The 23,496-nt window shown below is 41.0% G+C and overlaps 1 protein-coding gene, 1 non-coding gene and 1 pseudogene across 2 annotated transcripts in view; 2 read left to right on the plus strand and 1 right to left on the minus strand.

The window, feature by feature from the left end:
- TOMM70 (translocase of outer mitochondrial membrane 70) overlaps nucleotides 1-20,787 on the plus strand; it is a 32,321-nt gene extending 11,534 nt beyond the window's left edge. Inside the window, exons 4-12 of the mRNA XM_049785392.1 lie at nucleotides 723-832; nucleotides 4,803-4,951; nucleotides 9,226-9,433; nucleotides 10,188-10,322; nucleotides 12,506-12,613; nucleotides 14,790-14,906; nucleotides 16,293-16,390; nucleotides 17,309-17,431; nucleotides 18,517-20,787. Coding sequence (XP_049641349.1) covers nucleotides 723-832; nucleotides 4,803-4,951; nucleotides 9,226-9,433; nucleotides 10,188-10,322; nucleotides 12,506-12,613; nucleotides 14,790-14,906; nucleotides 16,293-16,390; nucleotides 17,309-17,431; nucleotides 18,517-18,670 — 1,202 coding nt within the window. The 3' untranslated portion in view covers nucleotides 18,671-20,787. The remainder of the gene's footprint in view (nucleotides 1-722; nucleotides 833-4,802; nucleotides 4,952-9,225; nucleotides 9,434-10,187; nucleotides 10,323-12,505; nucleotides 12,614-14,789; nucleotides 14,907-16,292; nucleotides 16,391-17,308; nucleotides 17,432-18,516) is intronic.
- On the plus strand, nucleotides 5,621-5,782 carry LOC126026474 (U1 spliceosomal RNA). Its single transcript, XR_007501729.1, has one exon. It is a non-coding gene; the product is annotated as a U1 spliceosomal RNA (small nuclear RNA).
- On the minus strand, nucleotides 11,522-11,640 carry LOC126026372 (uncharacterized; annotated as a pseudogene).
- Nucleotides 20,788-23,496: the final 2,709 nt, after the last annotated feature.

The raw sequence follows: 23,496 nt of genomic DNA on the forward strand, positions 1-23,496 counted from the left end.
CTTTTTTTGAATTTTGTTTCTTTTGGGTCTGTACCTACTGGCGCTCAGGATTTTCTCTTCTGCTCAGGGATTACTCCTGGTAGGTCTGGAAGGAGCTAGGGTAACACCTTACCCGGATGCTATTTCTCCAGTCCCTAGTTGGTTTTAGAGACTGACAAAGGAAAGGGGGAAAAAGAACAGGCACAAGAGAACTACTCTATGGTTATTTGACCAATAGTTGTTGGCCAGGAAAAGAATATTCGAGTGTTCCTTTCATTTTCTACATAAAGAAGAAATGATGAAAAACATGAATAAAAAAACATGGTACAATACATTCCATTTCACGTTTAAGTGGATCCCAGAGAAGCAGTGATCTAGTTTATTGAATAAGTTTAGATATAGAGTATAGACATTTACATGGGGGCTGCAGAGATAGCACAGTGATAGGGCATTTGCCTTGTGTGCAGCTGACCCAGGACAGATGCTGGTTCGAATCCCGGCATCCCATCTGGTCCCCCATGTGCCTGCCAGGGGCAATTTTTGAGCTCAGAGCCAGGAGTAACCCCAGAGGGCCACTGGGTGTGACTCAAAAAAAACAAAAAAAAGAAAGAAAATGTATGTAAATGTATGTGGTAAGAAAAAGCCATCAATTTGTTTGGCTTTCAGTAGTATACCCATTTGATGCTCCTGTATCTTTGTAATAATTCATATTTGTTTCTTTCATTGTTCTTTCTTGTTTCTAGATGTCACTGCTGTGTGTATATTAGAAGGGTTCCAAAATCAACAAAGTATGCTGTTAGCTGATAAAGTTCTTAAACTTCTTGGGAAAGAGAAAGCCAAAGAAAAATACAAGGTAAATTGAGTTGGATACTCCAAGGGAATTGTATATTGTGAACTTCATTACTAATTTATACTGCTTAAACTTGGACATGATATAATGTTCACACTAAATTTATTATATCTTTTTTTTTTTTTTTTTTTTTTGGTTTTTGGGCCACACCCGTTTGATGCTCAGGGGTTACTCCTGGCTAAGTGCTCAGAAATTGCCCCTGGCTTGGGGGGACCATATGGGACGCCGGGGGATCGAACCGCGGTCCGTTCCTTGGCTAGCGCTTACAAGGCAGACATCTTATCTCTAGCGCCGCCTTCCCGGCCCAATTTATTATATCTTAACTATTTTCTTATAGTCTTTTCTGGTGTATAGTAAAAACATAGAGTCTGGCCAAGATGTACCTCAGTGATAAGAGTGCATGCCTTATATGTATGTGATGCTTTGATCTGTGGAAAAATACATATTCAATGCAATCCAATACTGTACTAGGAAAATATTAGTAGAATTAATCTACATAAGGGGTGCCAAACAGTGTTGTTGTTGTTGTTTTTTGGGGGGGTCCACACCCGGCGTTGCTCAGAGGTTACTCCTGGCTGTCTGCTCAGAAATAACTCCTGGCAGGCATGGGGGACCATATGGGACACTGGGATTTGAACCAACCACCTTTGGTCCTGGATTGGCTGCTTGCAAGGCAAACGCCCCTGTGCTATCTCTCCGGGCCCCCAAACAGTGTGTTCTGAACCAAATCATCTTCTACTTGTTTTTATGCAAAACTGTTTTATTGGGACTCAGCCACTTTAATGAAGCTTTTGATTGTTTTTTCATGCTACAGTAGCAGAATTGAATGGTTGTAATAGATTCTATATGACCTGCAGGGTCTAAAATATTTCTAATCTGGTCTTTAAAAGTATTGGTCTGTCCCTCGTCTACATATTAAAGTTAATAAAACTTATAAAAATGAATGTTGCTGAGGCCGGAGAGATAGCATGGAGTTAAGGCATTTACCTTGCACGCAGGTTGGTGATTCAGATCCTGGCATCCCATATGGTCCTCTGAGCCTGCCGGGAGCGATTTCTGAGCATAGAGCCAAGAGAACCCCTGAGTGCTGCCGGGTGTGACCCAAAAATAAAAAAAGAAAAATGGGTGTTGTTTAAAAGACTGAGTAAAATCCAGTAAATATTTTTTTTTATTTTTTATTTTTTATTTTATTTGTTTTTTGGGTCACACCTGGCAGCGCTCAGGGGCTACTTCTGCTATTGCTTGGACATCGCCCCCAGCAGCCTTGGGGGACCATATGGGATGCCGGGATTCGAACTAGCATCCTCCTGCATGCAAGGCAAATGCCTTACCTCCATGCTATCTCTCCAGCCCCAGTTGATAATTCTTGAGCGCTGCTTTGGTGGGATTTTAGAAGGGTAGGTATAAAACATGCACATCTTGCCCCTATAGAATCATAACTTAGGTACATTTAGTGACCATCAAGTAGCTTGCTATTTACAATCCATAATGATGAATAAGTTATGATAATGATGAATATGTCATGCTAGGTGAGGGTCACTTAGGAATATGGAAGCTTGGGAGTACCATATATCACTTATGCATCACTAATTTTCTACTAAATTTAAATATCAAGGCAGTTGTTCACTTTTTTAATAACTTGCTTTTTTCTTAAATTTGTAATATAATTTTTGCTTTTATATTCTTTAAATACGTTCAATAGGAATTGAAATGGATTTTTTCTAATTTGAGAGATAGTACAGCAGGTAGGGCATTTGTCTTGCATGATGCCTATCTTCCCTCCTGGATTTGAACCCGGGCACACTCTTAAGGTCCCCAAAATTATATAGGTGATTTTGCAAGCACCATCAGGATTGCTAAACACAATCAGGATTAATCCCCGAGCATCGCCAGGTGTGACCTAAGCCCCCTTCCCCCTTTTTTAAATCTCCACTTCAAGACTGTCACATACAGATTGGTTATGGGACCTAAAAGCAGGAATTTCCCACTGATTGGTGATATTTCACAGGTATGACGTTTCAGGCCCACAAGGTCTGCTATAATGGCTTTAAACAACTGGTATACAAGTGTATAGAGGTTGGAAAATGGATTTCTCAAATGTGTTTTTTCTACTAACGTCTTAGAAATATAATCACTTAAGCACCCCCTAAATATATGGTTCTCAAATGAACAAAGAGAAAGTACCCCCACTGCACCCCAGTTATACTGAAGGGTATTGCTTTTCTCTACATCCTCCCAATAGCACCGTCGGGCATGTTTATCATCAACTGAGGGAAAGGAAACACTGCTATATGCTGTAGAGTACTCAGATTCTTTAAACCTGAACCTTTTTTTGTTCGTTTTTTTGTTTTTTTTTGGGCCACACCTGATGATGCTCAGGGGTTACTCCTGGCTACGTGCTCAGAAATCGCTCCTGGCTTGGTGAACATATGGGATGCCTGGGATCGAAACCCAGGTCGCCCTGGGTCAACTGCATGCAAGGCAAACACCCTACCGCTGTGCCATTGCTCCGGGCCCTAAACTAGAACCTTTTTCCCCCACATGAGCATCACACAAAAAAATACCTAGTTAAATAAGGAATTATTTAAATAAATAAATAAAAAAATTGGAGGGGAAAAATACCTTGTGTTTTTGTATCATGTAAAAGTCACAAAATTAACTTCACAGGAATCTAGTTTCCTTGTGTGTGTTTTAACACAGTCTTACTGATTGAGCTATAGAGTGGCAAGAACATATAAGGTTACATATATTTACCTAAGTTCCAAATTCTAGTTTGGTGATTTGGGTGGGGGGGTCTCTTTCGGTAGAACTCAGGAAACACTTAGTACCAGATGTCTTTTGAACTTGGGGCTCCTGCATGTGAGTCAGTCTAGTTTCTCAATTTTTTTTTTTTTTTTGGTTTTTGGTTTTTGGGTCACACCTGGCTCGCTCAGGGGTTACTCCTGGCTCTGTGCTCAGAAATCGCTCCTGGCCGGGGCCGGGAAGGTGGCGCTAGAGGTAAGGTGTCTGCCTTGCAAGTGCTAGGCAAGGAACGGACTGCGGTTCGATTCCCCGGTGTCCCATATGGTCCCCCCAAGCCAGGGGCGATTTCTGAGCACATAGCCAGGAGTAACCCCTGAGCGTCAAACGGGTGTGGCCCAAAAACCAAAAAAAAAAAAAAAAAAAAAGAAATCGCTCCTGGAAGGCTCGGGGACCATATGGGATGCCGGTATTCGAACCTTCTGCATGCAAGGCTTTACCTTCATGCTATCTCTCCGGCCTCTAGTTTCTCAATATTTTTATATGCCACTTGTAAAATACTTCCTCTTTTTTTAGACTTTTGTGTTGTTTCTGTTTTATGAGAGGACCACACCTAAGTGTTCCAGACTACTCTGATGCAATGCTCAAAATCATTCCATGTGGTGTTGGGCTTCAGAGCTAGAACCATAGATAGTATAGTGTTTGCCTTGCATGCATCTGACTTGGGTTTCATTCCCAGCATCACTTACAATCCCTTGACCCCTGCCAGGAATGATTCCTGAGCACAGAGCTATGAGTAAGTCCTGAGCTTCTGTGTGTGGTTTCCCCTCCCCCCCCCCAATACCCAAAAATGTTTCAGCACTAGTTAAGACAGTCTTCAGTGGTAAAATTGAGATGCTGATTTATCAGGACAGAGACCAGGAGAAAGGAGATGATAGAAACCACCTGCTATTTCCTTTCTTGTTAACCTTTATACTTGTAATTTTACTAAGAGTTCTAGATATATCCTCTCCTTGGAGAGGGGAAAGGATTTCATTTAAAAACCTACTTTGCCCAAATAGATTGGCTGCTTTCCCATTTATTGCCATAGTCCCTTGTTCAATGTTTTAGAGCTTAATATTCTCAAGTTGCTTGAAAATTAGATTGCTGTTTTTTTTTTTTCAAATATTCTACAAATGTACCTGCTTCTTTGGTTAGTGTTTCTCATTTTGACATTACCATGACTAAATTTCAGAATCGTGAGCCACTGATGCCATCTCCACAGTTTATCAAGTCGTACTTCAGTTCTTTCACAGATGATATAATTTCTCAGCCTATGCTTAAAGGAGAGAAGTCTGATGAAGATAAAGATAAGGAAGGGGAGGCTTTAGAAGTGAAAGAAAGGTAAGTGTTAAGCACAGCATCAACTTCATGTTTTGGGTTTCTTGGGTTGCGTGTTTTTGTTGCCAGAGAGTAGAAATAGAACATTAAATCATGCTTTTAAAAATCTATCTGTAGGGGCTGAAGCCATAGCACAGCAGGTATTTCATTTATTTGCTTTGCACACAGCTGACTGTGTTCTTTCCCTGGCATCCCATGCCTGCCAGGAGCGGGTTTTGAGCGCAGAGCCAGGAGTAAACTCTGAACGTCCAGGTGTGGCTCAAAAAACAAAAAAAACCTTTATAGAATTTAATTAAACATCATAATTTCTTAGCATGTGTCTATAACAACTTGAGTTACTTGTCTAGTGACTTAAGGTTTTCCTGTGAGCAAGTGGTTGAAGAGGTACACTAGCCTGAAATTAACATGTAACTCAACACCTTAATGTTGCATGTAGGGAAGTACACAATTTATAAACTGAGTGAAGTTCCCAAAGGAAGGGACTTTTCTTCTTGAGACTCCTTTTGTGTTCACCTGAGAGAACTGAAGCCACGGCACAGAATAATGTGCTTATAGCTGGAGGTGAAGTTTGAAATTCTCTATAAAATTATGTAAAGCCATCTAACGTCAATCTGTCTCAGTATTTGTGTTGCCGGTAAGGCCAGGTCCCTCTAAGAAAGGGGGGACAATATTATACTTACCTGGCAGAGGAGATTCCATCATCAGGAAGGTGGTATCTCTAAGGCAAGGCTCCCCCATCGCACTCCAGGCGTGCTGACTCCTGCGATTTCCCCAAATGTGGGAAACTTGACTGCACAATTTGCGATAACGGGGACTTTTTGCGCGCTGTCCCCTGATTAAAAAAAGGGGGGATCAGAGCGATAACACAGTGGGTAGGGCAAATGCCTTGCACTTGTCTGACCTAGGTTCGATCCCTAGCATCCCATATGATCCCTCCAAACCTGCCAGGAGTAATTTCTGAGCACAGAGCCAGGAATAACCCCGGAGCACTGCTGGGTGTGCTCCCCAAAACCAAACTAATAATTCTTTTACCTGAAATTTCATGAAGTTAATACTAGATGCTAAATGCTATATTGAGAAGGATCGGGTTACATCTACTTCTCACCAGAACACTAGCTAGAATTGGACTTTAATCTTTGAAATTTGATTTTACTTTGAGCTCTAGTTTCATAATCTTTTAATGAGCTAGTTTCCTTCGAGGGTAAGGTTTGAGATAATGTTCTCTTACATGAGCCATTGTTTCCAGTCCAGTTTAATAATTACCTTAGCCAGTTGACCTTAAGAACAAAATTAAGATAGAGGGGGCATTCAAAAGTAATTAGGTGCTAGAGAGATAGTACAGATAGTACAATAGATCAGGTATTTACCTGTTGACCACACAGCTCACCCAGGAATAAACCAAAAATGAAAAAAGAAAAAGAAGGGGCCGGGCGGTGGCGCTGGAGGTAAGGTGCCTGCCTTGCCTGCGCTAGCCTAGGACGGACCGCGGTTCTATCCCCCGGCGTCCCATATGGTCCCCCAAGAAGCCAGGAGCAACTTCTGAGCGCATAGCCAGGAGTAACCCCTGAGCGTCACAGGATGTGGCCCAAAAAAAAAAACCAAAAAAAAAAAAAAAAAAAAAAAAGAAAAAAGAAAAAGAAATTATAGGTAAGCACAAAGTCTGAGATTTTGACCAATGAAACTTTTAAGTCATTTGCAAGAATATAAAAAAATAAAATGTTCTTTTCAGTGCCTTATATTTATGAATATTTTGGGGGTCACACCGGTGATGCTCAGGGGTTACTCCTGGCTATGTGCTCAGAAATAACTTCTGGCTTGGGGGGGAACCATGTGGGATGTGGGGGGATTGAACTACGTTCCATCCTAGGCTAGTGCTGGCAAGGCCTTACCGCTCTGCTCCGCACTATCACTCTGGCCCCTATTTATGAATTTTTATAGTCATCTAGTTTCTTTCAGTTCACTATATTCTTTTTATGAACATCTCTAGAAGTGATAATGGGCTCTTTCATCTTAAGTAGGGAAGGGTGGTTTAGATTTTGTTTTGTTTTGTTTTGGGTCCATGCCTGGCTGTGCTCAGAGCTTATTCCTGGCTATGCTCAGGGATCATGCTTGGAAGGTTCAGGACTATACGTGGTACACGGGATGTGCAAGGCAAGCATCCTATTATCCTATTCAATGTGTATACTATTGCTTCAGGGAAGGATCTTTTTTTTTGGGGGGGGGGGTGCACACTAGATGATACTCAGGGGTTATTCATGGCTATGTGCTCAGAAATCGCTCCTGGCATATGGGACGCAGGGGGATCGAACCGTGGTCTGTCCTAGGCTAGCACACGGGCAAGGCAGATGCCTTACTGCTTGCTTACTGCTTTGGCCCAGGGAAGGATGGTTTTTATAAAATTTTCCTTGATAAAATAAATTAGCCTTTTTTTAGGGGGCACACCCAGTAGCGCTCAGGGGTTGCTCCTGGTTCAAGGGACCATATGGGATGCTGGGATAGAACACACATCCGTCCTGGATCAGCCGCGTGCAAGGCAAACACCCTACTGCTGTACTACTTCTCTTGCCCCCCAAATAATTTAGTCTTGACTGAAGTTTGATCTTTAGCTATTTCTCCTTTTATGTACTTCAGCATAATTTCTTCCTGAGAACCCTTCAGATAGTTCCTTCAGGAACTATTATTCCTTAATGATTCATCTTCCCTAAAATCCACAGTACCATACCTGACTGTGTTCAGGGTACTTGGCTCTGCTCTCAGGGATTACTCTTGACAGGGTTAAGGGACCATTTGTGGTGCTTAAGGATTGAACCCAGGTCAGCAGTTTACAAGACAAGTGCCCTATCTGCTGTATTATAATTTTGGCTCCCAGTTACCCTTTTCTTTTGGTGTTGGGGAGGGCTTTTGTTGTCTGTGTGTTTTTGTTTTTGAGCTACACCAATTGTACGAAGTTACTCCTGGATCTACTGAGGAATTATTCCTGGTAGTGCTTAGGGGACCATATGAGACCCCAGGAATTGAACCCTGGTCAATCACATGCAAGGCAATGTCCCACCTACTCAAGCCCTTCATAGTACTGTATATAGTTTTAGCTCAGGTTACACCTCTTCCTTTAGCTTTTTGGGCCCCAAACTCAATTATTTGTTATTTCTTAGATCTGTTAGTCATAAAATAACTGTTGCGTGCCATCAGTGTGCTGTGTAGATACAAAACTGAATAAGATACCTTGCTTGCATCCTTGCCTGCATTCTAGATTAGTCTGTAATTTACTCAGCTTTACACATATCTGATGCCAAAGCTTGACAACTTTAGATTTCTTCCATAGACTACCATTTTCTCTTTAAAACTTTTTTCTGGGGGCTGGAGAGATAGCATGGAGGTAAGACATTTGCCTTTCATGTAGAAGGATGGTGGTTCAAATCCCGCATCCCATATGGTCCCCTGTGCCTGCCAGGGGTGATTTCTGAGCCTAGAGCCAGGAATAACCCCTGAGCACTGCCGGGTGTGACCCCCAAAAAAGCAAAAAACAAAAAAACTTTTCTGGGGCCGGAGCAATATATCTTCAGGCATGGTGTTTGCCTTGTATGCGGCCGGCCAATTCAGGTTGGATCCCTGGCATACCATATGTTCCCCATAATCTGCCAGGAGTAACATCTGAGTGCCACCAGGTGTGGTCCAAAAACAACAACAAAACTTTTCTAAAGAAGGCATCCTAGAAATTCCAGTCTGTGTTGAAAATCTTAATTTAGGGGCAGGAGAGATGGGGTGGTGCTTTGCCTTGTTTTTTCCTGACCCAGGTTTATCCCCAGCGCTCCATATAGTACCTCAAGCATCACGAGGAATGATGCTTAAGCAGAGAGGAAGGAGCAAACTCTGAGCCGTACCCCCCCCCCCCAAAGAAAAGGAAATAAAAGAAAAAAGAGAAAAAGGAGGGAGAGGGAAGGAAGAAAAGGATAAAAGTGCGTCACTTTTATCCCTGATTCGTTTGCTAAAAGGGATTGTTTTAACTCAGTTATACTAAACTAAACTGAACAAATTAGAATTGATTCTTTCTTAGTAAATAATTTCTTTTTTTTTTTTTTTTTTGTGGTTTTTGGGTCACACCCGGCAGTGCTCAGAGGTTATTCCTGGCTCCAGGCTCAGAAATTGCTCCTGGCAGGCACGGGGGACCATATGGGGCGCCGGGATTCAAACCGATGACCTCCTGCATGAAAGGCAAACGCCCTTACCTCCATGCTATCTCTCCGGCCCAGTAAATAATTTCTTGATTTTATTTTCAGCTCTGGATATTTAAAGGCCAAACAGTACATGGAAGAGGAAAACTACGATAAAATCATAAGTGAATGTTCAAAAGAAATAGATACTCAAGGCAAATATATGGCAGAAGCATTGTTACTAAGAGCCACCTTCTACTTGCTTATTGGCAACGCTAATGCAGCCAAACCAGATTTAGATAAAGTCATCAGCCTAAAAGAAGCTAATGTGAAGGTACAATTAAAAAATGTTTGTAAGCATGCATGTGAAATAAAAAAAGACCTGATAAAAATAAATCTTCCAGGCATTTCCCCAATTTTTTTACATTCTTACATCCCAGAGTTACTTGTATCTTACATGCTGTTTTTGTCTAATAAGGAACTACATTTAGTAATGTTGAGCTGATATAGTGAAACTGAACTATACCGTATTTTTCATACCATAAGACTCCTTCCTCCCTTCCCCCAAGGATGGAGAGGAATGCCTGTGTATCTTATGGAGCAAATGCCTATTTGATCGCTGCTGCAACTTTAACTATTTTTATATTAATTAAAAAGTATTTTTAAAAATGTTTTTTATTTTCTGATGTAAAGAAAAAAAGTTAGGTAAAATGTGTTTAACCAGCTGTGAACTGGCATATTGTAAATATACTCCGGCCTCGCAGGCTGGTTGTTCCCAGCTGCTGTCACCTGATGTCTCGTTTTCCTTGTCTAAAAACTTATGTGCATCTATGGTCAGGTGCTTCTTACAGAGCGAAAAATACGGTAAATATTACTGGTTCTTTATTTAGCAAGGAGCATTTAATATTAGCATCTTCACTTCAGAATTGCGGAGAGCTGAATATTCTAAAAACTGATGGGCAGGTACATTTTTAAAGAGTAAGCTTATATTAATGCGAATTAACCTGTAAGCTGTTGTGGGTCTTGTTTTGTTAACTAAATTGGTATAAAACACAGTCATGTCACACCATTTCTCACTCGGTCTGCAGCTTCGAGCAAATGCACTCATCAAGAGAGGCAGCATGTATATGCAGCAGCAGCAGCCTTTGCTGTCTACTCAGGATTTCAACATGGCTGCTGACATTGATCCTCAGAATGCGGATGTTTACCACCACCGAGGACAGGTAATATTTTATTGCTTTTGTTTTTGGGCCACACTCATTATAACTTAGGCTTAATCCTGGTTCTGTCGTAGGGTTCACTCCTGGTGGGGCTCAAGACCTTATATGGTGCTAAAATTGAACCTGCATACAAGGCATGTGCCAGACCCACAATATTATCATTCTAAACCCATTACATCTAATTTCTTAGCAGATCTTTGATCTTTGGATTGAGGTATTTGATGCCTTTTTTCCCCCAGTTGACTTAAAATTTTATGTATTTTCTTGTGGGGGGGATTTTATCACACACAGTGTGGCTGACCCGGGTTCAATCCCTGGCATTTCTTCTGGTTCCCCTCACCCCACCAAGCCTGCCAGGAGTAATTTCTGAGTGCAGAGTCAGAAGTAACCCTGAGTGTGACAGGGTCTGCTCCTGCCAAAAACAAGTTTTTCTTATGTCGGTTATAGCTGTAAACAAACTTAACATTGGTTTACTATTTGACTTAGAATTCAGTTAGTCACACCTAGATTATTTGTTTTAGATTCCTGATGTTTTTGTTTTGTTTTGTTTTGGTTTGGTTTGGTTTTTGGTCCCACACTAAGTGAAGCTCGGGTTTATCCTGGCTTTTTGCTCAGAAATCGCTACTGTCAGGCTCAGGGGATCATATGGGACGTTGGGGATCGAACCCAGGTCCATTTGGGTTAACCGCGTGCAATGCAACTGCCCTACCACTGTGTTGTCACTCTGGCCCCAAATTCCTGGTGTTTCTGCTTCGGAGATTTTCAAAGAGTAAAAACATTAAAATCATTTAGTGAGCATGTGAGTTAATGTTAAAATGACAATGTGGACTTTTAACTATAGGAATATTGCCTTAGATTATCCACATCAAAACCACTTCAAAAAGTCCATTTTTTAAATAAATATATGTATATATGTATGTATACACATTTTTATATGCACACAATCACATATAGGGATTAGCTAGGGATAGAGAAATAGCACAGAGCCTAGAGTAAACCCTGAGCTTACTGCATGGTGTAGCCCTCAAACCAAAAAATATATTTATTGGAAAAAACTTTCCAGATCTTAGTCTTACTTGAGGAGAACATGGCTTTATAATCTGCTTATTTAGTGTAACTTCTAAGAATGTATGATGGGACATAGTATAGGCTCACTTTATAATAACAGAAAGGCTCAAGTTCTTTCCTTTTTTTTTTTTTAAAGCCCGAAGCACTCCGTATTCCCAGGCGGTCTCCCATCCAAGTACTAACCAGGCCCGACCCTGCTTAGCTTCCGAGATCAGATAAGATCCGGCGTGTTCAGGGTGGTGTGGCCGTAGACAAGTTCTTTGGTTTCTGTGTCTTACCCAGCAGTACTGACCCATGCAGTACTGGGACTGAACCCTCTTGCACGCATCCAGCCTGTTGATTTATATCTGCAGCCCTGACGTTCTTTTAAAAATCTCTCTCTGAAAGGAAGTGCTGAGTAAACTATATTCTTTTTTTTGGGTCACACCTGGTGGCTCTCAGGGGTTACTCCTGGCTCTGCTCAGAAGTCACTCCTGGCAGGCAGGGGAACCATATGGGATGCCAGGAATTGAACTTGGGTTTGTCCTGAGTTGGCTGCATGCAAGGCAAACACCCTACCGCTGTGTGATCTCTCTGGCCCAGAAAAAATATGTTCTTAATATTTATTTTTCTTTTTGGTTGTTGTGGCCGAACAAAAATCATACAGGATCTCTCAGCTTGGTGCTTCAGGGTTGATCCCAGCGGTGCTCAGGGGATTGTGCCAGGGACTGAACTTGTGTGCTCCAGCATGCAAAGCAAACATGTTAGTCCAGCTCTTTAATTATTGTCCTTCCTGATACTTAGATCTTCATCGGAATATCATTTGAAAGGTGATGACCAGAGTCTGATTTGCTTTGAGGTTGGAAAGTAGGAAAATATTTAATTTTCTGGACATCTTTGTTTGTTGCCTCTTGATTAAAAGTAGGAGCACAGAAATAGTAGGTCTGTTCAAATTGGACACCAGTTTTAAGTTTTGAAATCCTAAAGTGATAAGATTTTTCAGTGTATTTTTTTCTATAATATCTGTATTAAATAATTTTTACTACTTTAGTTTGATTCTGAATTGTGATAATAAAGATATGGTTTGCTTAATTGGTGAACCTATTGTTTGAAATTAAAAATCTTATGTTTTTTCTTAGCTGAAAATCCTACTTGATCAAGTTGAAGAAGCAGTGGCAGATTTTGATGAATGTATTAGGTTAAAACCAGAGTCCGCTCTGGCACAAGCTCAGAAATGTTTTGCACTGGTAGGTTCTCTTTCGTTTGTATTTTTCTAAACATTGTTTTCACTCACTGTTATTAACAAAGATGTGAGCGTTTCACTTTTCCTTATCCAGTGCGGGGAATAGAACATTTTGAGGAAATGGCCTTGCAGTCATGACCATAAAGTCTCATACCATGATATGCACAGTATCCCTTCATTAACGACAGTGAGAAGCACAATAACTAAAAGGGGGGTAAAATGAGGGGGGCAAAGGGGAAGGAGAGAGAAACTGAAGACATTGGTGGCAAGAAATGTTCATGAGCGAAGGGGTGGTGTACATTGTAAGACTGAAAATGATGAACAACTGTCATCAGAGTGTTGAAGTAAAAGAAAAGAAAAGCGAATGAAGTAGAATTTCACAGGGCTGAAGTATGACTATCTGTTCAATCAATCCTAACAGGACATTTCTGGGTCTTCAATTATTGGATTAAAAGCCAGATTATTACTGTGATATATTTCTATATAAATAAATGGTCCCGGGATTTTTTTAAAAATGTCTCATGTTATAGATCAGTTAATATTTAGAAACACAAAACTGAAAACCAGGTAAAATTAAATAGTGAAATATGAAGTACTTTTAGTTAGCCTAATAGCCTGAACACCAAAAGAGTTTTAATTATAATAAAATTTCACTTTTTTTGGGGGGAGGGCCAGACCCGGTGGTGCTCAGGGGTTACTCCTGGCTGTCTGCTCAGAAATAGCTCCTGGCAGGCACAGGGGACCATATGGGACTCCGGGATTTGAACCAACCACCTTAGGTCCTGAATTGGCTGCTTGCAAGGCAAACACCGCTGTGCTATCTCTCCAGCCCCTTTAATTATAATAAAATAAATGAAAGAAGATTATTTAACTGTTCTGTTTTTTTCCAGATTAAATCCTATGAAGTCTCAATACTTATTTGTATCAGAGCTTCTATTCAAGGATAAAGATGTATCAAAAAGCATTTTAGGGCCCGGAGAGATAGCACAGTGGCATTTGCCTTGCAAGCAGCCAATCCAGCACCAAAGGTGGTTGGTTCGAATCCCGGTGTCCCATATTGTCCCCAGGAGCTATTTCTGAGCAGACAGCCAGGAGTAACCCCTGAGCACCGCTGAGTGTGGCCCAAAAACAAACAAACAAAAAAGCATTTTAGAACTTCAAAGACACAAATTAGTGACATTCAATGAATGTAGGGAAAATTGTATATATAAAGCAGATTTTTTAATTATGTGCATGAAAATTAAAAAGACACCAGAAAAGGAATACAGCTATCTTTTGTATAAACTGAACATGAAAGAGATTGATAAAGTTGTGGGGGCGGGGGGAAGGATCTTTAAGGAGCCGTATTATGGGTAAGGCTCTTGACTGCATGTGGCTGACCCAGGGTCGAACCCTGGCATTCTGTATGGTCTCCCAAGCCTACCACGAGTAATTTCTGAGCACAGAGCAAGGAGTAACCTGAGTGTTGTGTGCCCCCCGCCCATGGTTTGTTTGTTTTTTTTTTTTTGGTTTCGGTTTTCTTTGCTCAGGGTTTACTCCTGACTATGTGCTCAGAAATCGCTCCTGGCTCAAGGGACCATATGGGATGCCAGGGGATTGAATTGCTGTCTGTCCTGAGTCAGCCGCATGGAAGGCAACGCTCTATCGTTTGCACCCTTGCTACCCCCCCCAAATAGTTTTTTAACTTGAGGTATATTGGACAAAGAGCAATATATATTTCATGGACAATATATAATTCACACCCAGCGGTACTTGGGCCAATCCTGGTTTTGTGCTCAGAAATTGCTCCTGGCTCAGAGGACCTTCTGGGTCCACCGCATGCTAGGCAAACGTCCTACCACTATGCTATCTCTCAGTATTCTTTTTGGAATAATAATGATAAGAGATTAAGTGTCCTATTTATTTGCTGAGTTACAACTAGCATATAATGTTTAATAAGCCCTCTTCTGGAGTATTGGGTGCCTTGAATTGTGTGAGGCAACAGAGCTGTGCTTAGCTTTTGGATCTGGCTGTGAAAATATCTCATGACTCTTTTCAGTGCAGTTGATTCTTTTAGCAAATCATCAATGTTTTAGTGAAATTACCTTTGTGGTTTCATGGGATTTTCTTTTCTTTTTTTTTTTTGGTAACATCCTTGTGTATTTGAGTCTTGACAAGCCTGATTTGATTTTTTTAAACAGTATCGCCAGGCATACACAGGAAATAATTCTTCACAAATCCAAGCAGCTATGAAAGGTTTTGAAGAGGTCATAAAAAAATTTTCAAAGTGTGCTGAAGGCTATGCACTATATGCTCAGGTAAATATGATTTTTCCTCATTTTCAGTTGTTACCTGGCCCTTTGTAAACATGTGCATTGTATTCTTAAACCCAGAAAGTAGTGTTTCTCTGGTGGTAGCTTCTGTAGAAGCAGGCGGCTTGTTCTTAACTATGATTCTCCTGGTCCCAAAAATGTTTCTAAGTTCTAAGTCACTTCAAGAGAGGCTTATTACAAAATTTGCAAAGAGTGGCCCCAAACTCATAATCTGTTGAAACTTAATAGCATTTTCCTGTTTTCATTTGAGTCAGATTTTTAAAAAAATTGTTTTTTTTTTTTTGGGTTTTGGGCCACACCCGGCGGTGCTCAGGAGTTACTCCTGGCTGTCTGCTCAGAAATAGCTCCTGGCGGGCATGGGAGACCATATGGGATACCGGGATTCGAACCAACCACCTTTGGTCTTGGATCGGCTGCTTGCAAGGCAAACACTGCTGTGCTATCTCTCCGGGCCCCAGATTTTTAAAATTTAATTATTCTTGGAAAAAGTTTACTAAATAAAATGGGTGATCAAAAAGTCCACGAGCAAGAGGCTTCATCTGTTGATTTGTTTGGTTTCTTTGGGGCCATATCTGGCAGTGTTCAGGACTTACTCATGGGGCCGGAGTGATAACGCAGTGATAGAGCGTTTACCTTGCATGTAGCCAACCTGGAAGGGACCTAGATTCGATTCCCAGCATCCCATATGGTTCCTCGAGCCTACCTGGATCCATCTTTGAGTGGAGAGCTAGGAGTAACCCCTGAGCACCGCTAGGTATGGCCCAACCCCTTTCCCAGAAAGGAGTTACTCATGGCTCTGCACTCAGAAATCACTCCTGGCAGGCTCAGGGGACCATATGGGAAACCAGGGTTTAAACCTGGAACCATCCCAGGTTGCTTGCAAGGCAAAGAGCTCCAGCACCAGACTTTTCAGTTTTGGTGCTTCTCAGGATTTTGTACTTTTTTCTTTCTTTCTTTCTTTTTTTTTTTTTTTTTAATTGTTGAGTCACACCTAGTGACGCTCAGGGGGTTACTCCTGGTGGCAATGCGCTCAGAAATCACTCCTTGACTATTTGCTTAGAAATTGCTCCTGGCTTAGGAACCGAGGTCCATACTGGGTCAGCCTCCTGCAAAGCAATGCCCTACCACTGTGCCATCACTCTGGCTCCAGGATTTGTACTTTTTTGTGATGTTTCCTCACTTTGCTGCTTGTGTGCCGGCATCAGGGACAATAACTGCCAAATGTTAGTACCCAACTGCCTGAATAGTGCTCGGGACTTAGGTTTGCTCAAATTGATCAATAGATACCGTACATCTTAATCACACACAATATATGTTTAAGTGTTGAGTTTGATAGTTTATGTAACATAACTGAAATATCTCCCCATTCAGGCATTAACGGATCAGCAACAATTTGGTAAAGCTGATGAAATGTATGATAAATGTATTGATTTGGAACCAGATAATGCCACAACATATGTTCATAAAGGGTACGTTTTTTATTTTGTGGTTTGTTCGGGTTATTTTGTTTGATTGTAATAGAATAGATTTCTTGCATGTTGACATTAAAATGAATATTCTGGGACCAGAGAGATAGCATGGAAGTAAGGCATTTGCCTTGTATGCAGAAGGTCGGTGGGTTGAATCCCATATCGTCCTCCATGCCTGCCAGGGGTGATTTCTGAGCACAGAGCCAGGAGTAACCCCTGAGCGCTGCCAGATGTGACCCAAAAACAAAAAAAGAAGATAGATATCCTGTAGTAGTTGACAAAGGGGGATAGTTGTCTACAAGTACAACTTAAGGAGATGGACACTTAAATGTTCATTTCATGCAGCAATTAGTAAACAGTCCTGTTTTCATTCTAGCTTTTAAGAATTTCCATTCTAAACATCGTATAAAATATTAACTATCAAAATAAGAAAGATATACAATTTTGTCCTTGTGACTTTTTATTTGTTTTTGGGCCACACCCGGTGATGCTCAGGAGTTACTCCAGGCTCTGTGCTCAGAAATTGCTCTTGGCTTGGGGACCAGGGGATCAAACTGAGGTCCCTCCTAGGTCAGCACGTGCAAAGCAAACGTCCTACCACTTGCGACACCCACCGCTCATGCCCTTGTGATTTTGAATTAGAATTTTTTTTCTTTTTCTTTTTTTTTAAATTTATTTAAACTTTGACTAAGTAAATTGAAACCATACATGGTAAATTAGAATGTAGGTGATGTAAATTTTTCCATTATGAATTTAAACTTCAAAACCAATGTAAAATGGAAGTAAAACATAATTGGTTGCTGGTTATATATACTTAAGAGTTTGTTTTTCCATGTAAATAACTAACCCATTGTTGTGTATTTGCTTTCCTATTTGTTCTGGGTTTGGTAATATCTGACTATGTTTTTGCATTTGCAGTTTACTGCAGCTTCAGTGGAAGCAAGATCTGGACAGAGGTTTGGAGCTTATCAGCAAAGCAATTGAAATTGACAATAAATGTGATTTTGCATATGAAACCATGGGAACCATTGAAGTGCAAAGGTAACTTATAGAGTTAGTTCTTAGGAAATTGAAGGTGGCTTCATAGTTAATTTATTTGCACATGTTCTTGTTAACATATGCTTTAGGAACCAAGCTATGATGAGGATCAAAGCTGGTCTCTGTTGGAATAATAATATGGTAGGTAGGATGTTGGTATTGTATTTGACCAGCCAGGGTTCAATCCCCAGCACCCAATAATGTCTCCCAGCCTGCCAGGAGTTAAGCTGAGCATTGCCAGATATGGACCCAAAACAAAACAAAAATGAACCCTCCTGGAGCTGGGATTGGATGCTTGCTTTACACTGGCTGACCTTAGTTTGAACCCAGCACTCCATACAGCCCCCTGAACCTTGTCAGAAATGATCCCCAAGCACTGCCACATGGGCCACCCTCTCCCTCTCAAAAAACAAAACAAAAAACAAACTAAAAAAAAAAAAAAAAAAAAAAAAAAAAGAGGGCTCTTGCATTCACAAAGCATATGCCTAGTGGGGTAGGGTGTCATCTTGGAATTGATCTTGGCCCCTTAATCTCTCCAACTCACTTTTTTAATGGGGCCACACCCCTCTGCAATGAGGCTTTGCTCTCGGAAATTACCCCTTGTAGGTTCCGGGGACCTTGTACGAAGCTGGGGGAATGAACCCATGCAAGGCAAATGCCCGAACCACTGTGTTGTCACTTCGCCCTGGATTTTTTTGGGTTTTTTTTTCGGGCCATACTCGGTGACACTCGAGTTACTCCTGGCCATGTGCTCAGAAATCGCTCCTGGCTTGGGGGACCATATGGGACGACGGGGAATCGAACCTCGGTCCGACCTAGGTTAGTGTGTGCAAGGCTACCACCTGTGCCATCACTCCAGCCTCCCTGGATTATAATTTTAAATGTGACTTAATTTCTTTAGTTTCCCTAGTATAAAATCAAGAACTATGAGATGTAATAAAAACACTTTGCCAACAGTCACACTAAGCCCTCGGTAGGTGTTTTGTTGGTTACAAAGAAGCATTTTATTAGAATCATCATGTAGAATCACTCACAAATTTTATAGTATACTGCTGGATCTGAGACATTTAACTTTTTTGTTTTTATAGAGGAAACATGGAGAAAGCCATTGATATGTTTAACAGAGCTATTAACCTGGCCAAATCAGAAATGGAGATGGCTCATCTATATTCACTCTGTGATGCTGCCCACGCCCAGACAGAAGTCGCTAAGAAATACGGATTAAAACCTCCAACATTATAGGGGGGTGGGGGGAGGAAAATCACCCTCTGTTCAGGAGTTTACCCCCTCTTCAACTGAACCCTAAAGACAGTGTCTTGAACTGTGTTGAATGGTGGAACTTAGTCTTTCCGTTCGTGCTATTGTCATTCATTACGTCTGTTTCATGTTTAGGTGTTGTGGGAGTGGCTGTTGAAGGAAGTTCACAATCTTGCAGCTTTTATTCCTTGTGCAACTAAAGCATAGAACCTGTTAAAGGGGTTTTAAAATAAAGTTGCAGAGTACAAATGATAATTGGCCATGCAAATAAAAACTTTGATTTGTTGATTTGGCTTATTATTATTTTGGGGTGGGAGGAAATTATGTTCTGAGAAATTCTGTCTTTGTGCGTGATGTACAATAATGTATTTTACAGCATGTTTTTTTTAACACGGTAAATGCTGTAAAATAGGTATGTTAGATTAAATTAATCCCTTTAGAGTTTTTGTTTTTAAGAAACAGGCTTAATTGGGATTTTGATTTTTAAGTTAGCAAAATTGAGAGATTTAAAGACTACATGCACAGTGCCTCTGATTCTGCTGAACACTAGAAAGACCCAGGGGCAACTTTTAGGCACTTGATCCCCTTCAGTTCTAAGAGCATTGTTCTGAAATTTTACATTGGTTTTCATAAATTATGCAGATAGAAAACATTCCATGCTGTTTATGTGCTGGAAAAATACATGAATGGAAAAATGGACCAAGAGGTAAGATGAAACGAAAGTGTTTATAAATGCCTGTGACTATTTTCTGTAATAGGCACTACTAATAGTATACATTTTAAAGAAAATATAGGTTGGTTGTATATATTCAAATGGAATAAGTAAGATTTGTAAGTATAATTTAATGAGCTTAAAATTTCTAATGAAATATTAAAGGTTCAAAGGATCTAAGTTTTGGAGCCAGAAGCACATTTCCTGGAGTGGCATGGTCAGTGCTCAACTCTGGCTGTAAACGTGTTTAAGGACTTTTGAACCAGTATTTTCAAAGATGGGAAGGATATAGGGTGTGGTTATTTCTTTTATTTTTCCCCAGTGCCAGGGACTGAGTCCAAGGCCTTGGACATGCAAGGCCAGATCTCTAGCCTGTGTCCCAGTGAGCTGGATTTCCAGCTAGATTGTATTCAATCATGAGCTATCGTTGGGTCTTCTATGGCCTGACTGCCCAGATCTGGTTCTTCTCTAGAGATACAGCAGGCTTTTTTTTTTTTTTTTTTCATTTTATATTTTCCTCACCTTTCTAGGAGGGATGGAAGAGACAGCATGCCAAAGCCTCGTTTATGTGAGGCATGCCATACTGTCCCACTGAGCTACATCCCTGGCCCCACCTGTCCTTACTTAGAAATTAATCACATCACTTTTTTTCTCTCTGTTATTTTTTTTATAGACCATCTTTTCATATTTATATGCTAAAATTTTTTCTGGTGGAAGAGAGATTGTCTTCTTAAGGAGTTTTTGAGATACCATGGGCAGGGAGGGGTTTATTGAGTAATATAATAAAGTGCGATCCTTTGCACTTTTCCTTGACATGAAATGAGTTTACATTGTTGGGAGTAAAGAGTCATTTTACCCTTCCTTAAAAGGGTGCTTTATCCTATTGAAACCAAAAAGATTTTATGTACAAACGATCATTTTAGAAGCTATTAGAAATGAATAATCCTGTTCAAAGGCAGTCTGAAAATTATTGGGGGATCCCTAAATTAGTGGGATCTGTTAGTGGGATTACTTATATAAGGGAAAAGTTTGAGAGCTCTGTACTGTCGTCCTTAAATTATGCATCTACTTCTATTTCTGCCCGAGTACAGAAATGTTCTACATCTCCAAGTAACCTTTTTTTTAAATAAAAAAGTTTTTATTTGCATGGTTATATTTACATTAACACTGATATTTTCTACTTTTCTCCCTACTGCCCCCTGGGGTTGGGTAGAAAAACACATAAAGGAAACGAAAGCATGTGCCATACAATATCATTCCAAATCTTCATGGAACTATTGCCTGTTCTGAAAACTTTGCAACTGCACTGAAAGCTGCACTTGTCTGTATCTTTCTTTTGTAAAAATGACCTCACATGTAAATTCACCAAATAAATATTACATACATTCAAGCATTTCTATCTATTCTTTAAATAGAAAGGTAGTTTTTTTTTCCATTTATTACAATATTGTGTTAGTTCATAGTTATTTTTTGGGGGGCTACATTCAACTGTGCTGTGCTCAGGGGGTCCTGCGGCGCCAGTCATAAAATAGGGGTCTCATGCAAAGCATTTGTTCCAGCCCCTTGAGCCATCTTTCTAACCCCTCAATTATCCTTATGAATTCAAACTAAAATCGAAAATAGAGATATACTGGCATATTAGCATATAATGCATTTTTATACTTTGTAGATATATGGTTCACAAAAGGATCGTGAAATGAAACGATATTCTTGGGATAATCTGGCTGGACCCCAATTGTAACTACAAATATCATCGTAAGAGGAAGATTGCAGGAGAAGGCAGCATAATTAGAGAATAGAGTGGTGTGGCTAAAAGCATGGCATGCGAGGCCGGAGAGATAGCATGGAGGTAAGGCGTTTGCCTTTCATGCAGGAGGTCATCGGTTCGAATCCCGGTGTCCTGTATGCGCGCCCCCCCCCCCCCCGTGCCTGCCAGGAGCAATTTCTGAGCCTGGAGCCAGGAATAACCCCTGAGCACTGCCGGGTGGGACCCAAAAACCACACACACACACAAAAAAGCCAAGGCATGCTTAGGTAAGGGAATAATTTTAGAGAAAATAGGGTAGTCAGAAAATGTGTATGTGTATGACTGCAATCTCTGGGAGTGAGCTCGGGATTTACTAAGCAACCATCAGGCAAGTATATTATTCATTATAAGGTTTCAGTAAAGTCCCAACTAGAATTAGTTTGTGTTCCATAATCAAGTTACATGCAATGTGATCACAATACAAGAGTAAGAAATTCTGGGGCCAGAGATGTGGCGCAAGTGGTGGGGCATTTGTCTTGCACATGCTAACCTATAACAGACCACGGTTCAGTCCCCTCAAGTCCCATATGGTCCCCCACGCCATAGCCAGGAGTAACACCTGAGTGCTACCAGATGTGCCCAAAATGCAAAACAAAACAAAACAAAACAAAAAGCTTTAGGGCATATGTAGAGTGCTTTGTGTTTTGTTTTTAAGTACTGAGGGTCATATCTAGGGTCTCACAGGTGAGGCATAACACTGAACCCCATCCTTTACCCTAGGAAACAAGATGTAGTAAGACTGCCCTAAAAGGAGGGCAAGCCATTATTTTCTTAAAACCTAAAGGTGTCGGCCCAGAGAGATAGCACAGCGGCGTTTGCCTTGCAAGCAGCCGATCCAGGACCCAAGGTGGTTGGTTCGAATCCCGGTGTCCCATATGGTCCCCTGTGCCTGCTAGGAGCTATTTCTGAGCAGACAGCCAGGAGTAACACCTGAGCACCGCCAGGTGTGCCCCCCCCCCCAAAAAAAAGTGTCAACTGGAAGTCCATCCTAGATGAAATTAGTCATTTTTCTTTTTCTTTTTTTGGATTTTGGTTTTTGGGCCACAGTCGATGGTGCTCAGGGATCACTCCTGGCTGTCTGCTCAGAAATAGCTCCTGGCAGGCACGGGTGACCATATGAGCCACCGGGACACCGGGATTGGAACCAACCACCTTTGGTCCTGAATCAGCTGCTTGCAAGGCAAACGCCACTGTGCTATCTCTCCAGACCCAAATTAGTCATTTTTCATTAATGAGATGTCAACAGTGAAACATTGGAGAATTCTCAGCATGTATTTAGGACCACAACATGTAGTGAGATGTAAAAATCCAAATAAAATTAAGGAAAAAAGTGAACTGAAGACCAAATAACGGTGATAATCAAAAGTAAGATTAAGGATATTTAAATGAAGTTAGGTTTCAGAGGTCAAAGGGAAAGGCCTGCCAATGTTATGGAGAATCATCACTGGGGAAGGGTGGTGTATATTCGAAAACTGAAACCCAACCATGAGCTTTTTTCGTTTGTTTTTGGTTTTTGGGCCACACCTGGTGATGCTTGGGTTACTCCTGGCTATACTCAGAGATTGCTTCTAGCTTGGCAGACCATATGGGACACTGGGGTGCTGAATCGTGGTCCATCCTGGGCCAGCAAATGCCTTACCGCTGCACCATCGCTCTGACCCAACTATGAGCATTTTTATTCATTTATTTTGGTGTTTTTGGGCCACACCCGGCGGTGCTCAGGGGTTACTCCTGGCTGTCTGCTTAGAAATAGCTCCTGGTAGGCACGGGGGACCATATGGGACACCGGGATTTGAACCAACCACCTTTGGTCCTGGATCAGCTGCTTGCAAGGCAAACACCGCTGTGCTATCTCTCCGGGCCCGCATTTTTATAACTATAGTGCCTAAATAAACATTAAAAAAAAATAGAATCACCATTGGAATGATGAGGGCAGAGTCTTGGATACAGGATCTAAAAATTGAGAGGAGTTAATGAGCATAGGTGATTTCACAGTGGGGTAAAAAGTTTAGAGAATCATGGTTTCTGTATTCAGATAGAAGCTTTCAGACCATCTTCAGGTAATAGCAATAGTTGAATACAATGCAAAGACATTTGGAGATTTCAGGAGATGCTAAAGTTAACCCTTGCTCATCCTGCTTCACCCCATATTTAGATTTTACTTGGTGAGTTATGAAACAGCTAACATCATGGAACAAGTGGTGCCACTGGATGTCTTAATTACTTGGCTTAACTTTTTAATTCCCACTTTTTTTTTTTTTTAAGTTTTAGTTTTTGGTTCATAACCCTGTG

The sequence above is a fragment of the Suncus etruscus genome, chromosome 13 (assembly GCF_024139225.1).
Source record: "Suncus etruscus isolate mSunEtr1 chromosome 13, mSunEtr1.pri.cur, whole genome shotgun sequence".
In the NCBI taxonomy this organism is placed as follows: domain Eukaryota; kingdom Metazoa; phylum Chordata; class Mammalia; order Eulipotyphla; family Soricidae; genus Suncus; species Suncus etruscus.